At 37.9% G+C, this 18110-nt stretch overlaps 2 protein-coding genes across 3 annotated transcripts; one reads left to right on the plus strand and one right to left on the minus strand.

Moving 5' to 3' along the window:
* Positions 1-1924: 1924 nt before the first annotated feature.
* LOC117419553 (uncharacterized) lies at positions 1925-7196 on the minus strand. 2 transcript variants are annotated; one of them, XM_034032406.3, is made up of 7 exons: positions 7118-7196; positions 6806-7006; positions 6138-6349; positions 5950-6022; positions 5158-5248; positions 4569-4678; positions 1925-4242 (listed from the first exon to the last, which is right to left on the minus strand). In XM_034032406.3, the coding sequence occupies exons 2-7, from the start codon at positions 6936-6938 to the stop codon at positions 3950-3952; spliced, it is 912 nt and encodes a 303-aa protein (XP_033888297.3). In that variant the 5' UTR covers positions 6939-7006; positions 7118-7196; the 3' UTR covers positions 1925-3949. The 2 variants fall into 2 exon arrangements, with proteins under 2 accessions (XP_033888297.3, XP_033888299.3); XM_034032408.3 differs by having other exon boundaries at positions 6806-7132.
* Positions 7197-9934: 2738 nt separating this feature from the next.
* Positions 9935-17902, plus strand: LOC117419516 (GLIPR1-like protein 1). The gene is made up of 6 exons (XM_034032309.3): positions 9935-10241; positions 14195-14443; positions 14844-14965; positions 15701-15783; positions 17423-17449; positions 17549-17902. The coding sequence occupies exons 1-6, from the start codon at positions 10077-10079 to the stop codon at positions 17722-17724; spliced, it is 822 nt and encodes a 273-aa protein (XP_033888200.3). The 5' UTR covers positions 9935-10076; the 3' UTR covers positions 17725-17902.
* Positions 17903-18110: the final 208 nt, after the last annotated feature.

The raw sequence follows: 18110 nt of genomic DNA on the forward strand, positions 1-18110 counted from the left end.
CTCGACAAAACATAAAGCCTGCTCCTTCTCCACCCTTGCTCCTCAGTGGTGGAATGACCTTCCTACAGATGTCAGGACTGCCCAGTCCCTGACCACATTCCGGCGCCTCCTTAAGACTCACCTCTTCAAAGAGCACCTGTAGAACTCCTCTGTTTGTATCCTGGGACACTATCACCCTTCATGTAAATGTGCTTTATTTTGCTCTTATCAGCCCCTATTTTACTGCATCTAATCCTGTACTTCAGAATACTGTAATCTGCCAAGTTTTTAACCTATAGTACTTTGTATTTAATCACATCCTGATGTAACTATCACTATTTAATCATATCCTGATGTAACTATCACTATTACCTGCTGTATTATTGAATTGTGGTTTGTCAAACTTGTACTTTACTTGAACAAAAGTTATTGTATTTCATGCTCTTATTGTATTATTTGTATTGTAACACTTGAAATGTATTTGCTTACGATTGTAAGTCGCCCTGGATAAGGGCGTCTGCTAAGAAATAAATAATAATAATAATAATAATAATAATAATAATAATAATAATAATAATAATAATAATAATAACTGTTTTAAACCGTTAAGGCTTGACCTAACACAGTTTAGCAGCTGTTGGATGGCACCGTAAGACCTGAGTAATTAATTAGTTTATATTGCTGTCTATTGAATCAAAAGCTGCATTAATTTGATTCCAGTGTAGCACAATGATGTAAACTACCCTCGAGTCCCACAGGTTCTGGGGCTGGTGAGGCCTGCAGCTGCCAGCAGGGGTCGCCACGTGACAGTAGCATGAACAGAGGGACTTGCAGCATGAACACATTTTCAGAACTTTTCTTTTTTTTTGTGACAGTATCCTTATCTAGCCTTCTTGTGTGTTACCCTTTGTAATGGCTACCTCTTGGGAACTGGATAAATGGCATGAGAGATTTATTTAAACAGAAAAAGGAGGCTGTGTGGTCCAGTGGTTAAAGAAAGAAAAGGTCAAAGAAAAGGTTAAAGGTCTTGTAACCAGGAGGTCCCCGGTTCAAATCCCACCTCAGCCACTGACTCATTGTGTGACCCTGAGCAAGTCACTTAACCTCCTTGTGCTCCGTCTTTCGGGTGAGACTTAATTGTAAATGACTCTGCAGCTGATGCATAGTTCACACACCCTAGTCTCTGTAAGTCGCCTTGGATAAAGGCGTCTGCTAAATAAACAAAATGAAAAATGATTTTTGAGTGTGCTGTAATTTCCACGGATATGATACAGTGTTGATTGCTGGTGAAGTGCAGTGTAAGGATGCATCCCTGATTGAATACTGTACCATTAAAAAAGTAGCATTGGCTCTTTAGCACCTTTTCTTCCTGGTTAGCGCAGTGTAGAGAATTGAGCTGCCAAAATAAATGTGTTGTGCTTGTACCAGGAAAATACTGTTGCAAAACAAGGGTGTAGCAACATTGGCATTTTTATTACTTCTTCTGTAACCCAATGCTGCCGGTACGCAGAAGTTGCCTGGAGTTGATAAACAGCTCAAATCAGATGTCTCAAAAGAGAACAGACTAAGAAGGGGAGGTGGAGGCTAGTAGATAACGGGAAAATACTGAGAACGAACAGTTTGTGAAGGTTGATGTGACAAAAGGCACAGTTTGTGGGATGTATACTGATGTTGTTTTGCATGCATGTATAAAAAAGTTGCATGAACTCTGCTGTGTTAGAGAATTTTGAAGTTTCCTCCAGCGCGGTAACCTCGCTCTTGTGTGATTACAGTAAAGCAACCGCTGGTTTTGAAACTGGAACTTGGTGTGTGACATATCTCTTTTCTTACATTGGTGACATATTTCTGTTTAGACAGCGCACAGAATGAGCAGGGTCTATACAAGATGCACAGCAGACAATGCTATAGATGTGCTTTTTAACCTACACAAAGACATACAATGGTATACAGCAAAACAGTTTAAATGCATCAATGCACATCATTTATATTACAGAAAACAAGGAAGAATTAGAACACCATGACCAACATTTACATAATGCATATATGATGAGTACTGTATACCCTCGGATTCTGATTCTCAATAGTGCATGTATGATGAGTACTGTATACCCACGGAATCTGATTCTCAATAGTGCATGTATGATGAGTACTGTATACCCACGGATTCTGATTCTCACTAGTGCATGTATGATGAGTACTGTATACCCTCGGATTCTGATTCTCAATAGTGCATGTATGATGAGTACTGTATACCCTCGGATTCTGATTCTCAATAGTGCATGTATGATGAGTACTGTATACCCACGGAATCTGATTCTCAATAGTGCATGTATGATGAGTACTGTATACCCTCGGATTCTGATTCTCAATAGTGCATGTATGATGAGTACTGTATACCCTCGGATTCTGATTCTCACTAGTGCATGTATGATGAGTACTGTATACCCTCGGATTCTGATTCTCACTAGTGCATGTATGATGAGTACTGTATACCCTCGGATTCTGATTCTCACTAGTGCATGTATGATGAGTACTGTATACCCTCGGATTCTGATTCTCACTAGTGCATGTATGATGAGTACTGTATACCCTCGGAATCTGATTCTCAATAGTGCATGTATGATGAGTACTGTATACCCTCGAAATCTGATTCTCACTAGTGCATGTATGATGAGTACTGTATACCCTCGGATTCTGATTCTCACTAGTGCATGTATGATTACTGTATACCCTCGGAATCTGATTCTCAATAGTGCATGTATGATTACTGTATACCCTCGGAATCTGATTCTCAATAGTGCATATATGATGAATACTGTATACCCTCGGAATCTGATTCTCACTAGTGCATGTATGATGAGTACTGTATACCCTCGGATTCTGATTCTCAATAGTGCATGTATGATGAGTACTGTATACCCTCGGATTCTGATTCTCAATAGTGCATGTATGATGAGTACTGTATACCCTCGGATTCTGATTCTCACTAGTGCATGTATGATGAGTACTGTATACCCACGGAATCTGATTCTCAATAGTGCATGTATGATGAGTACTGTATACCCTCGGAATCTGATTCTCAATAGTGCATGTATGATGAGTACTGTATACCCTCGGATTCTGATTCTCACTAGTGCATGTATGATGAGTACTGTATACCCACGGATTCTGATTCTCAATAGTGCATGTATGATGAGTACTGTATACCCTCGGATTCTGATTCTCACTAGTGCATGTATGATGAGTACTGTATACCCACGGAATCTGATTCTCAATAGTGCATGTATGATGAGTACTGTATACCCTCGGATTCTGATTCTCACTAGTGCATGTATGATGAGTACTGTATACCCACGGATTCTGATTCTCAATAGTGCATGTATGATGAGTACTGTATACCCTCGGATTCTGATTCTCACTAGTGCATGTATGATGAGTACTGTATACCCACGGATTCTGATTCTCAATAGTGCATGTATGATGAGTACTGTATACCCTCGGATTCTGATTCTCAATAGTGCATGTATGATGAGTACTGTATACCCTCGAAATCTGATTCTCAATAGTGCATGTATGATGAGTACTGTATACCCTCGGAATCTGATTCTCAATAGTGTCCTTATCAACCTGTAGAAGTGAAGAACTTAACCACTTCACTACTGCTATTTTTGTTTAGTTCTCTAGTTTTCCCTGAAGAAAATATATTGTGTTTTGTTTTACAGCCTGCAGGAACCTGATCTTTACAATTAAAAATGAATAAATAAATGAAGCCCAATTTCTCCAGATTGCATCCCAGGTGCAGATTCATTATTGTGCCATGGAGCTGAGATAGAGTACATTCAAAATATATAAAACCATGTTAATAGTGCACAGCTCTATTGATACTTGCAATATTATGCTTTTTTTTCACCATCCAAGAAAAAGGCAAATTCTTTAAAATAGTATTTCTAAAAGCAGAATACACCACTGATCATTCACGCTTGTTGCGCCTTCGTAGTCCCCTCTCCTCCAGCTCTTCAGAGACACTTTGAGTAGCCTCCACATCTTCATTTTGAGTTTCACTGGAGACGACGCCGAGATCGTCCTCTTTAGATTCATCATCTTCATTTTCACAAATGTCACTCAGAACTTCGTCTGCATTGGGATCCTCCAACAGATTTTCTTCGCTATCACTGATCTCCTCACCCTCCTTCGCATTGCATTCGGTCTCACTTTCCTTTAGTGACTGGATGAGGTCTTCAAGCTTCTTATCGCATGTTGGTTCTAGATAATTGAAGGAAAACAAAGATGTCTATATTAGCCAAACAAACAAGGTCCTAGTGGCAGGGTGGAAGCCCTGAAGGTGTAAATAGCGTGTGTTTGTATTTCTTTGTAAATAATGCAAGTTTGGCAATATTTGAGCAATTATAATTAGAAGCACTCGGTTAAGGAGAGAATAAAAAACAATATGAAAATGAAATTTGAAGCTACTTACTCAGTAAACTTCACAATGCACAAACCTTTTTATTCAAAGTTAGAACTCATTTGTCTGTTTGTCTGTTTTCTACAGTAGAACGGGTGAAAGGGATATTAAAAAAACAATGTACGACCTTCAGTGTTTAGCTGGGGTCTATTCATGCCTCGCTTTCTCATCAGCTGTCTGATGGACTGGAGCTGCACCATAATCTCGTTCTTCTGTTCAGAGGCCACGGATTCAACACTGGGAAAAAAAAAATACACAAATCCACCAGGTGAGAAAACAGAGGCATCAGAAATACCCAGCAGGACCAGCGCTGGATAGACAAATGAAGCGTGAACAATAATTAAAACAACATTAGAGTCTACACCTTATTTATTAATGGAATAATGAAAGACTACATTGCCTTAGCAGAAGTTGTATTTGAGTTTAAGGGTGGTACTGTAAGAAAAACAAAAGTTGCATATACTGTACTTCATGCTACCTTAACACGACTGAATTTACTATGCAAACAGCATCCCTGACTTGTGAGTCCCTATTTAACCACTGCTATTCCTGAAACAAATACAGAACCCCAGTGCTCCTCTGGCTTCCTGATCTTCATTCAGTTTACAGTGGTGTGTTTGCGTGTATCTGTATCACAGCTGAGAATACAACTTTATACATGTTCTGTAACGCTGCATTCAGAATCAAGGCTAAGATTTGTAATATATTCAACTTACCAGTTAGTTAATGGATCTAGCTGGGTCAGTATGGAGTTCAGCATCTTTTCTGTCTGGGACAGCCTTTGCTCCAGTTCATGCAGTTGATTTTCTAATAAGAGAAATAAATACATATCATAAACCTGACTATTGTGACAACCCACAGTTTTATCATGTTACCAAGTGAAAGGGAGGATAAACCCTTAATAAAGATGTTCTGCCCTGGGTACAGGGTTAGGTAATCCAGGCCAGGGGCTTGAGGGGGTGCATACATTTCTGAGCATGCACCCACAAAGTTTATTAGATTTTATTTTTTTCACATGCTGGTTTTGAGAAACGCATTACGTTACCTTGCTGCCCCATGTTGTCCGTATTGCAGCGTTATATTTTTTAAACATATTGCCATCTCTTTTGCATTTTTAATCACACATCATGGGCCACACAACAACAGGGCAATACATTTCTCAAAACAAAATCACGTTCCCTCCTGCTACAATGCTGGTTTTATGTTCCCATAATACACCGCTCATTTCAATCAGAGCACCAGCATTGTTGCAGGAGGGAGGATAAACTGGATACACGGATGCTGAAAAGAAAGAATCTCTTTCTTCTGGTGAACATTGACGTGTAAAAGTCGAAAAGAAGTAATTTCCTTGTTTATTATGGATGTTTAAAATAATGGGTGCGATGTGGACAAAATGGGATACAGCAAAGGTAAAGTAATGTGTTTCTTGTGAACACTGCAGGGAGTTCTGTAACACTTTAATGCCTAATGCCTCTACTAATAATAATACTTTTAAATTTACAAATCACCTGTGTCTTCTGGTTTTCTGGTCCCTTTAGAAGTTTCCCTCTTGACTGCTCCCATCTCATCTTGTGACTTTATCTGTAAATCACAGGTTAAATAAAACACTCAAATTAAAAGCAGGTTATACATCTATATAATAAGCAGCACCACATCAGAACTAGACAATATGGTCGAATACATACTGTCAGCGTACCTTAAGAAACTTGTACACTGCAAAGACAGCAACTCCAACTGCATAGAGTGGCATAAGTGTGAACACAAATCCTTTGTTGTTTGCCTTGTATTTTTCATTCTTCATTTCTTGCTCCATGACTTTTCTCATTTGTTGCATGCTTTCAAATGATTGGCTCTTAGAGCCGTCTGCATTCATGCTGGAATGGTGCCCTCTTCCAGGGCCCAGCTCAACTAACACACAAAGCATACCAGCTGTTAGAACGCTGCACTTCTAATGCATTTCCACTTTAAACAATCCTGGGCATGACCCTCAGTTGTTATGTTTGATGCGTTTCCGTTGCTTTAGGATTTCTGGTTAATATATAGTTTGCCCATACAACAACCATTCTAATTCATCCCAACGCTTGCAAAATGTAAACAACTGTTTTGTTTTCTTAAGAACTTGAATGTAAACCCTAACCTTCTCATGCAGTATACAATAATTGCTGAAAGGACATTTTCCCAGATAATTCAATGCACCAGCTTTGAATATTTTTTTTGTATTCAATCTTGGAATTCCAATCTTGCATTCAAATAACCAGCTTCTTGCCCAACACTATAACCAGCAGTAGCCATGCTGTGAATGTGTGTAGTTAACCACCTATGCAGCGTAACCATTGATTACAAGCATCTTAATGAATGACGTACCTTTTCTTGGCTGATGGGCATCGAACGCTCTCGCATCTTTAGTTCCACCTCCGGACATTCTAGGGAAAATCACGAAGGCAAACATCACCAAAGAAAACGCGATCAGGACCTGCTGAGAGGAGGTCACCCCCATCGTTGCACGAGTAGCACCAGTCCGTCTTGTCAAGACTAGACACAGCGTTGCACTACTACACACAATGACTGTGGAAACAATGGTTTAATCATTAGTGTTATTTAAATAATACAAAAAACGACATTATGTTAAAAAGCTAGCAAACAAACACAGGAACATCACTCGTTGAGAGTCCTTACGTTTGTTTACTTCCTGATTCTCTGCCAGCTGTCGCTAAAAAGGAAGTAACGTGTTAAAGGGGTGGGATTAAACAGATTGACACACAATGAATTAAACCCGTATGGAGCAAGATCTGCGAGGCAAATCAGACGTGTTGCAGTGGCTGCTCTGGGGGCGGTTGAATTGTGAAGCACGGTTTGGCCAGTCAAATGATTAGAATAACCAAAAAAAACAAGCACCCATTCTCATCCCATGAGCCGTCCTGCTCAGACTCGGGTAACGGCGTAGCATCGATGTATGCAATAGGGAACCGACTTCTGTAAGGATGCTTTGTTTTTAAAAATATATATAAAAAATACTATGCAATGTCATAAGAACATAAGAACATAAGAAAGTTTACAAACGAGAGGAGGCCATTCAGCCCATCTTGCTCGTTTGGTTGTTAGTAGCTTATTGATCCCAGAATCTCATCAAGCAGCTTCTTGAAGGATCCCAGGGTGTCAGCTTCAACAACATTACTGGGGAGTTGGTTCCAGACCCTCACAATTCTCTGTGTAAAAAAGTGCCTCCTATTTTCTGTTCTGAATGCCCCTTTATCTAATCTCCATTTATGACCCCTGGTCCTTTTTTCTTTTTTCAAGTCAAAGAAGTCCCCTGGGTTGACATTGTCTATGCCTTTTAGGATTTTGAATGTTTGAATCAGATCGCCACGTAGTCTTCTTTGTTCAAGACTGAATAGATTCAATTCCTTTTAAACCCGGGATAATTCTGGTTGCTCTTCTTTGCACTCTTTCTAGAGCAGCAATATCCTTTTTGTAACGAGGTGACCAGAACTGAACACAATATTCGAGGTGAGGTCTTACTAATGCATTGTAGAGTTTTAACATTACTTCCCTTGATTTAAATTCAACACTTCTCACAATATATCCAAGCATCTTGTTGGCCTTTTTTATAGCTTCCCCACATTGTCTAGATGAAAACATTTCTGAGTCAACATAAACTCCTAGGTCTTTTTCATAGTTCCCTCGCACAGAGTCTGTTTGCACTATCACCTGGCACGGCAAGGCAACACATGTGTTTGCATTGATTTGCAGTCACTGTTTAAATGACAATGAAACTTGGCTTTGAGGCCTCCTCTGTGAAAAAAAACAGAAAAAGCCCCCTTTTTTACAATCCTTATTTTCTCCTCACAGCAATGTAAAGCCACCCCTGTATTTATTATTAATGCTACCACGAGCTGTCCAAACCTCTCGTTAAATCAATGACCTCTTTAGTAGGACCCATGTGACCTAAGAAACCCCTCGGGAATACCGGATGCAACATGTTGATTTGATTGCTACTGTAAAAACGCATGGTTTGAAATTAATTGTAACACAAATTGCGGATGCAAAGACTTAATGGCTTGAAGCATATTCACAAAGACATAAACTCGCATTTCCATCTATATAGTTAGCAAAAAGAACATTCTTCCGTTTCCCTACGAGCCCTGCTGGTTTGTATGCTATTTTAAACAAAAAAAATAAGGTCATTAAAAACAATAACTAGATTTTGTGTTTCTTTATACATACATATTTTAACGCATTATAAGAGCTACGTCATTATCAAATAAACTTGTTTTGTAGTGGTGCTTTTAAAAATAGCAAATGCGGGGGGGGGGGATTTGTTCTGAATTTTTCCAATAAATAAATACTGGTACCACATTTAACATCTTGTAGGTCAGGATGGTGAATTTTAAGGGCCGTTTATCTATCTGCATTTTCTTATAAATTAATTAATTTATTGTTGTCTATCCTATCGTAATGTTTGGTTTACCTTTATTACATAGGTGCTTAATACGTGTATGAAACGTGCCTTTACATTTCATTACGTTTATAGCAGTGCTGGTCCTGAAGGCTGCACAAGCGAGTAAATAAAAAGGCAATGCACACCGCAGGGGAAGCGAACGACACAGATATGCCAGAATAACAACGAGCTGGCGACGCTATGGTGTTGGTTTGTGTAGAACCAGGTTCGTGGTCGTTAAGACCGTTGCTAAGAAAGTGACGAGTTCCCTTTCTGCATTGAAGTCGTTTTTCTTCAACGACTTTGTGCTGCACCGCTCGACCAGCCCTAGTTACGGCTCTGGTTAAAAGGGTTCAATAATGTTGTAAAATGAAATACATTGGCTAAACTATGAACTATTAAAATAATAAATAGAGCAAATGATATGTCTATCCAGTACTAAGCCATCCTTTTGTTCATGCTACATTTAGTTGGTCCCTTGACTATTACAGATTTTCTCTTCTCTTCTCATTGCTCTTTCATACTGGTTAATAATCATTATACTGTATCCATAAAAGGTAAAAACATCTGCATCTCTCTCTCTCTCTCTGCTCAACATGATTAGAATTTAAGCAAACAGGAAGATGAAGTGCATACGACTAACCACATGACTCATCTAGCAAGTACTATATATATATATATATATATATATATATTGCTGTCATACATCCTGTTATAAAATACACTGCAGTACTATTGTCAGGCAAATCAAATTCACAATTTAAAAGTGACATAGCAGAATTAACTTTATTTTTAACAAAAACTGTGGTCTGATATTAGAGTAAAATTGGGTCAAATAAAATATTAGAAAAATTCGTCCAGAAAAATTCGTAAGGTTGCAGTAGCTGTTTCCTGAAGGTAGCAGTGAAACACTGGGTGTGTTAAGTGACTGAGTGGCTCAGTGAGAATTTATCCACACCTGCCGTTAAGTGGGTTCTTTCACCGAGCGGCTCACTCATTACATTTTAACACCCGTTGTGACGTGCAATATACTTTAAAAATGTCACACTTCCTTCCTCTTTTTATGTAGCCTAACTGTCATGCATGCCTATTCCTGTAAGTAGATGTGCCTGTCTGGCAAGAAGTCTAGTCTAACAAGGACAGAATACATGTAAAGCATACAGTTAACACCAGCCACACCATTAACTACATCTTGTCATGGCTGTGGTGGTACTCCTTGCTTTGCTGCTTCTACCTGACTATCCGAAATCTTCTGGAGCTCTGCCAGACATAGACAACCAGGCCTTCATCACTGACTGTGTTACAGTTCATAACCAACTCCGCTCCCAGGTAAACCCGCCTGCAAGTGACATGCTCTATATGGTAAGTTATTCTTCTTTTTGTATTCTTTTACTTTGGAATATTCTATTGTCATATACAATATATAGAAAAATGTGTTCTATGGCAATACAGCTCTGTTAAAGATATATAGGCCTAATAAAATACACTATTAGGAGTGATATAAAACGAATGGTGTAGGTACACGACGCAGAAAGAGAACAGAAGTAGTTCAGGTCATTTTCTTGAAAACAGCATTAACCCTTTGGTACATACCATTAGAAACCAGACTTTGTTGGCTTTCCTCCAGTTGGTATACATTAGGCACAAGAAGCTAGGGATTCCTTTCTTACCGATTCAACACTTTGAGTTGTTTATGACACTCTAAACACTTCTTCCTACTTGATACTTTTTCCACAACGAGATTCAATTGATTGTTAATGTGGTAGTTGGGCTTGGTTTTCTCTCCTTTTTTAGGCTTAGTTTAAACAGTTAACATGTTTGTCTCTCACATTGTGAGAATGTTATGCGTTCCTGAGTTTGAGTTTGAAAGCACTGACACAGACCAAAGTGTCTGTTGTAAGTGAAGATATTAGCGAGGACTATGTTTTACATGTAGAACATGAAAGTGGCATTAGAAAAATAAAAATGCAAAAAACAAAGGAATGTGAACAGTGTGGTGTTATTTTCAGGTACGCTGCTGCGCATGCCTAACTTCCGCTAGGAAAGCAGGCAAGCGCCTATTCAGAGCCGGTACATTATGCTGCTTTCAGTCTTTTACATCATTTTTAATTGACTGGATCATATTTTTACAACATTAAGAAAACAGTATGTGTATAGTTCATTCATAGTGAATTTTCTTTTTTTCTTTTCAGAGATATTGATTATCTGTTTACAGTTTAAGTTTGCAAAAATGTATAATTAATGGTAAATGTAGCCTACCTCTGTTTGACAATAGGAAAACACCCATCAGATCTCAATTGATTGCACGTGTACCAAAATCTGACAGCATACCACTTTCAGTGTGATAGCTTACCACTTTATGACATTACACGGGTCAAGTTTTGGTATGCGTACCATATTCTGACAATGTACCACTTTCTAACACTACACTGGCAAATGGAGTGTAAAGTTATTGATAGTTTTGCTGATAGATTAATATCAATCCAGAGATGATAGACTAAAATGAGAAGGAGATGTGATACCTTTTATTGGACTAACTCAACAATAATTAATCACAAGCTTTTAAAGACCTCAAAGGTCTCTTTGGGTGAAAGTAGGAAAGTGAGGTTATTGTTTACATTCAAAGGTGGCATCAGAACTTTAACAAAAAGAACCCATTTTGAATCACTACAATTCTAATGTAAAGAAAATAGCAAAGACGAAATAAATAAATAAATTATATGAATAAAATGCAAATAAGCAAAATGTAAACAGTGCGGGAGGTCCCGGGTTCGCGTCCCACCTCTGCCTGTGTGAACCGAAATCGTTACCATGATGTTGTTATTATTTATTTCTTATAGTTGTACAATATATTAAAGCAGATTCGCGTCTGACTAAAGTTAGGGATTCTATTGGGTCGATGGTACCAGTGATTTAGTCCGCATCAAGTGGACTAATTCGGTCTAGAAAATCCTGCAGATCTGTAAGAAGTTAGTCCTGATTGCAACGTACCAAACAGCTAATCCTGAAAATTGGTTTAGCTGACCTCAACAAGTGGAACAAGTTAGACTGATAATGAGCACTAACTAACCCATAATAAGCCATTACAAATGCAGATGGAAATTCACAATTTAAAGTGTAAAGACAAACTCGGACATTGTCATTACTAGCATTTGGTTAAAAACTGCATTGAAGATATTGAACCGGCAAAAAAGTGAGAAATATGAAAAAAAGCAAATAATAAATATATTAATGATAACAGCGTTTTTATTGCATTATCCGTGATTCGGGCAAACACATTTATCCTAAGTAAAAGTAAACATATATTCATAATAGGGGAGACCGGGGACAGTTGTAACACCTTGAATTTCTCCAATCAGAAGCAAGTTACAGTGCCATCATTCAATCGACACATGCTCAGTTCAGGTCGCTGTCTGCCTGTGGAAGAGGAGCTGTCTTTGTCAAAGCCCTGCGATTTTAGTTACAAAAATCGATTTTTGACCTAGTAGAGTAAATTTATTCCCCAGTTTTCTTCTTGTGATATATACCTGTGTTAGCCAGTTTATGGATCCAGGTTTATAGCATTCTCATCCCTCATCTCTGTACTTATAAGTAACACAATTGATTGCTCTTCGTTGTGTTGTTTCTTGCTGGAACATGAGGTTTAGTAATGGTCCCATGGGTTGGGGCCAGTTGTAACACATGTTAGAATTGACCCCATACACCATTAGATTAACTATATTTGGACACAGGAGTCTTGCACTGAAGGAAACAAAATGTTCCTATATCAATCACAATTGTGACTCAGAGTGACATTCTTGCTTGATAAGGCTTATTTTAGGGATGTTAAGTTTTAAAAGTAGGACAACAAAAAGAAGTTGTCTTGTGTGAACATTTTTTATTTTTCAATAACGATATTCAGTTTTTGAGTTAAATAAAAACAAACATATTAATTTCATGTGAAAATCTTATTCAAGATCTTATTCAATAAAACCTTCAACTCTTGAGTTAAATGAAAGGTGTTATTTATTTAATTATTCTTCAGAGAATGTTACATCTGCCCCCAACTGACCCTGTAACATCACACACCTTAGATTTCAAGCCCTCTTGCAGTGTATATCAGCTCTTAAAACAGGATCGCTATGGGGATTAATATAGGACAGATGTAAGTTTGTATCAAAGTCTGATCAAACTAGCTCAAATCATCTGTGTGTAATGGAGAGAAAGGTTAAAAATGTTACAGCTGTCCCCAGTCTCCCCTATAACTGTAGCCTACTCTTTTTATGTACATTCCGCACGCGGATCATACATTCATTTTAACTTGCTGGTAGCCTATTACTGAACATTAAGTTCTAAATGTGTTGTTTATATTTAATACACATTACACTGACATTTCAGGTTAAATTGAATAATTAAACATGCATGCTTTTCATTATTTAAATACACAGTATCTAATTGTGCAGCACTTTAATAAAGTTTTTACAATATTATAATGAAAATAACAAAACCAATCTCTTCAGAACACTTTGTTCCTCAACCATAATAAATTAGAAAAAAGGAAAAGGGTACCACATTGCTATAGTAGTTTATTTAAACTTCTGTATACGTAACTACCTAAGTATACATATACTACCTAAGAAAATGAACAATTGCTTAATATAGTGTATCAACAATATATTAAGTTACATTATATCATTACATAGACATTCACTTCACTAGTTTTTAGACGTCATTTCAGAGAATAATGGCGCTGTCTTCGTGTTAAAATGAGTTGTATAAACGTAAGAGGAGCAAGCGTACCAAGTTAGTCTTATACTTCATAGTTCTAAGTTAGTCTAATTATCTTCTGGTACGCTGGTACGCCTTGGTGTTCATTTATTTGAGAAGGGCTTGAGTGGGGAACCTTACTTGATCTCTTTGGGGGATTTAACTTCCTGCATTGAACTTAATTGTTAACAGTGCAGTTACCATTTTGAAATTGGTACATCGGGGCTCCTCTTGCTCCTGGCATAGTCAAGCTTTTGGTTTACTTACTAAATAACAATAATGAGCCCCACTACAATCCAGATTCAGTAAGGGCCCATTTAAGAGCCAGAAATTCCAGTTTCATTGAACTGTAGTTCTCCATACTGCGTTCAGTTGGTCTCAGGCCCCGATTTGCATAGGCTATAGGCCGGAGAGTGCCTTCATGCTCCTGTGCCAACACTGCACCCAAGAGACTGTAAACATTCTGAGACTGTAAACTATCCCTTTAACCATTTCTCTTTTTGAAGAAGCATTTTGATCTCGCTGGCCAAATCCAGTTCCACTAAACCCTCTTTTTTTCCCCCTACAAGACTTGGGACGAGGCTTTAGCTAAAACAGCCAAGGCCTGGGCAAGGACCTGCCAGTTTAGCCACAACATATACCTGAAGCAGGCTGGGAAAGTGCATCCGACGTTTACTCCAGTTGGTGAAAACATCTGGGTGGGAGCACCTTCTTCCACCTTCAGTGTGTCAGCTGCAATAGAGAAATGGTATGATGAAGTGAAAGACTACAGATACAATGACAGGAGCTGCAGCCGTGTCTGTGGACACTATACTCAGGTATTTGAATTTCCAGGCTCTTTGAGTGCATGACCCCTCCCAGTACTTACAGTAAATAATGTGCGATTAGCAGGCTGAAAGCAGGCTGGTAATGAAAAGCTGGTTTCCAACATGTTGACTGTGCATTATTTAGGTTGTGTGAATGGGATCAAGGACAGCTGATTATTCATATTTGGTGTCTGGTCTCAGTGGTCTTAGTGTCTCATCTGGGTTCATATGTGTAACTCCTTTTAAGATCGTAAAACAAAATCTATTAAGTCCACCTTTTCCTTTTCCTTAATTGTTCTGGACTAAAGACGTTCAGTTCCCTTAACTCCTGTGTTGGCCTCACTGCACTGGCTCCCAGTGCGTTGTAGAGTTGAGTTAAAAACGTACTGTTGACTGTTTTTTTTTTTTTCAGGTTGTCTGGGCTAAGAGTTACAAGGTTGGCTGTGCTGTTCACATCTGTCCATCTGGGATTACTGGATTCAATACTAATTCAATTCCTGATCCTACGATCTTTGTCTGTAACTATGGAGATGCGTAAGTACAAGAAAAAATGAAACGCTCAAGATTATCCAAGGTTGATTTTTTACGTGTTTAATCACCGACAGAATATTCCATACCTGACATAATACTATCAGCAGTACAACGTGGTCATTGCTTATATTGAGTTTGTACATGGCAGAGACTGGGCGAGATCTGTCAACTTTGCAGTCGCCAAGCAAGCTCCTTGTACAACAGTATCAGATCCCTTTGAATGGGGACTTCACAGCACAGCACACATTTCTTATTACGTCATCTAACCAGCAGGGGTCAGCATTAGTTTGTTCTCCACAGAGACATTACTTTTGACACTGCTCTTAAACACACTTTTTGGGGTTTTTTTTTGTACTTTGTTTGCCCAGTGTACTGCTTACACCATGGGTGCGTTCACAGAGATCATTCTGCGCAGAATCTTTGCAGACTCTGACCAGTTTAGCCAATGACCTTCTAAGAATGATCTCCGTGAACGCACCCGTTGGCTAATTGGTCAGATTGTGCACAGAATCTGCGCAGAATAATTCGTGAACGCACCCCATGATCTAATGGCATTCAGCCATTTTAGCATATAGTTTCAGTTTCAAATTAGTTACTGTACATAGGCTATGCAGACTGCGTGATAGCATTTCTGATGGCAGTTCTGCTGTATATTACAGAAAACAAGAAAACACAAGTGTGTTCTACATATCGCATTTCTATGAATATTTTTGTTAAAATATACTTTTGTCTTTTCAGAGGGAATTTTCCAACTCATCCTTATTCATCTGGACCGGAGTGCCGCAACTGTCCTGGTGAAACGTGTGAGAATAAGTTGTGCAGTAAGTTCTTTAAAAAGCAAACATTTTCCTGGCTATTTATTTGTTATTTAAAACCACCAATATATAGTTTTGAATCACACTCTTCACTGCCTTTGTCAATAAAGAAAACATATTGTTTGGACATGAAGTTGGGCAGCAGTGTGGAGTAGTGGTTAGGGCTCTGGACTCTTGACCGGAGGATCGTGGGTTCAATCTCAGGTGGGGGACACTGCTGCTGTATGTACCCGGCTTGAGCAAGGTACTTTACTCCAATTGCTCCAATAAAAACCCAACTGAATAAATAGGTAATTGTATGTAACAATAATGTGATATCTTATAACAATTGTAAGTCGCCCTGGCTAAGGGCGTCTGCTAAGAAATAAATAATAAAATAATAATGAAACTCTTATGGTTGTTTGGGCAAAGGTTGTCTCTTAAGGAGGCTTGATGGTCCAGTGGTTAAAGAAATGGCTTTGTTACCAGGAGGTTCCCAGTTCAACCACTGACTCACTGTGTGTGTGACCCTGAGCAAGTCACTTAACCTCCTTGTGCTCCTTCCTTCAGACTTAAAACAAACGAGGTCCTATTGTAAGTGACTCTGCAGCAGCAGTTGTTGATGAAACATAGTTCACCCGCTAGTCTCTGTAAGTCGCTTTAGATAAAAGCGTCTGCTAAATAACTCATTTATTTTATTTAGAGACGCCTTTATCCAAGGCGACTTACAGAGACTAGGGTGTGTGAACTATGCATCAGCTGAAGGAGGTTAAGTGACTTGCTCAAGGTCACACAATGAGTCAGCGGCTGAGGTGGGATTTGAACCGGGGACCTCCTGGTTACAAGCCCTTTTCTTTAAACACTGGACCACACAGCCTTATTAACAACAACATGAAACCAGATATACTGTTGTCCTGCTGCATGAAATGATTCTAAATCTTGTTGATACATCTTTTGATTTGTGTTTTGATTATTCTGATAAGTAAATATCACTCAATGGTATTAAACATATGGACTTGTTTGAGAATGTTTAACTCTACACTATGTATAATTATTTGTGTTAGAATTTATATTTCAGGACAACAAAAAAACAATTTCTAAAACACCTAATATACAATAATGTGATTGAAGGGTTCGATTACTATCTGGGGAAAAAAAAGATTTTCAAATGATTTTGAAACAATAAAATTAATTATTAATGTAGCTCATGTGTATGCTAGTTTTTTTTTTTTAAATGTTATTTGACTGCTGAGAATAAAACTGTTTATAACCGTAAATAAAATTCCATACAAAAGTTACATTAAAACATCTAATTATACAGTGTGTTAGTAAAGCTGCAAATACTTTCTAGATAATCCTACAGCAATGAACAGAATTTCAATTTGTACTTATGCTTGATAGGAATAAAAGCTTACAATATTTGTCTTGAGAAATGAAATAACCTAAAGGTGTGGAAATCAAATTAGATACAAAGGTGCACCCGTATCATGATGAAATACCATGCTTAGAAAACAATGAGCAGCTTTGAATTGTTTTCACCTATTTTTCAAAGAACCCTTTAGAATATTTGTTTAATAATAAATGATCAAGCTATTAGTCATTTTTCTTTAACTGTGGGTAAACTGTTATACAATAAAATAATTAGAAATTAACTTTCATTTTTCAGAAAAACAAACTCGAGATCAATCTATAGGTACGTATTTATAATTTAGTGATAATTTAATACATTTAACCTTTTTATGTGTTATCATTTGGGTACCACTTTGAATGTGTTTTTTTTTTCCCCTTATAGGTTATGCCGACTGGAATCCTGACTTCGGTTCTGGTTCCGGTTCCGATGCAGCTTCTGCCTCATGCAACTCTTACTTCCTGGCTGTTGTAATCACAAGGCCTTTGGCACTCGTTCTCATCATAGCAGGAGTATACGGACTGCAGCTAGTTTACCCACACGTGTTTGCTTACGAGTGATCGACGTTGTTTGAAACACAAAAGACAAAGATCTGCTGAACATACAGGCAGCATGTAGGAAGACAGATTTAGAGAAAAATGATAATTTAAGATTGTAACAGAGCCAGTCAGAATGAATACAAAAACCATGAAATGTTCTTCTTTTAGTATCAGTAAAGACAGCAGTGCCTTTAAAATATATTTTATATATATATATATATATATATATATATATATATATATATATATATATATTCCTTCATGCACTTAACAATGCTTAAACTTTTATAAACTTCTAAAATAACACAAAGAAAGTTTATCTAACAGGATTGGCAAAGTTTGTAATCTATTTAAAAAAAAAAAAAAAATTGAGAGAATAACCAAACCAAAATACAGAACCAAACTGA

The sequence above is a fragment of the Acipenser ruthenus genome, chromosome 14, assembly GCF_902713425.1.
Source record: "Acipenser ruthenus chromosome 14, fAciRut3.2 maternal haplotype, whole genome shotgun sequence".
Lineage (NCBI taxonomy): Eukaryota > Metazoa > Chordata > Actinopteri > Acipenseriformes > Acipenseridae > Acipenser > Acipenser ruthenus.

Coding starts and splice junctions, on each gene's coding strand:
- LOC117419516 (XM_034032309.3), top strand. CDS start 10,077: ATGGCTGTGGTGGTACTCCTTGCTTTGCTGCTTCTACCTGACTATCCG. Junction 14,444..14,843: donor TCTGTGGACACTATACTCAG/GTATTTGAATTT, acceptor TTTTTTTTTCAG/GTTGTCTGGGCTAAGAGTTA. Junction 14,966..15,700: donor GTCTGTAACTATGGAGATGC/GTAAGTACAAGA, acceptor TTGTCTTTTCAG/AGGGAATTTTCCAACTCATC.
- LOC117419553 (XM_034032406.3), bottom strand. CDS start 6,938: ATGGGGGTGACCTCCTCTCAGCAGGTCCTGATCGCGTTTTCTTTGGTG. Junction 5,249..5,949: donor CAGAAAACCAGAAGACACAG/GTGATTTGTAAA, acceptor TTCTCTTATTAG/AAAATCAACTGCATGAACTG. Junction 4,243..4,568: donor ACCCCAGCTAAACACTGAAG/GTCGTACATTGT, acceptor TCAATTATCTAG/AACCAACATGCGATAAGAAG.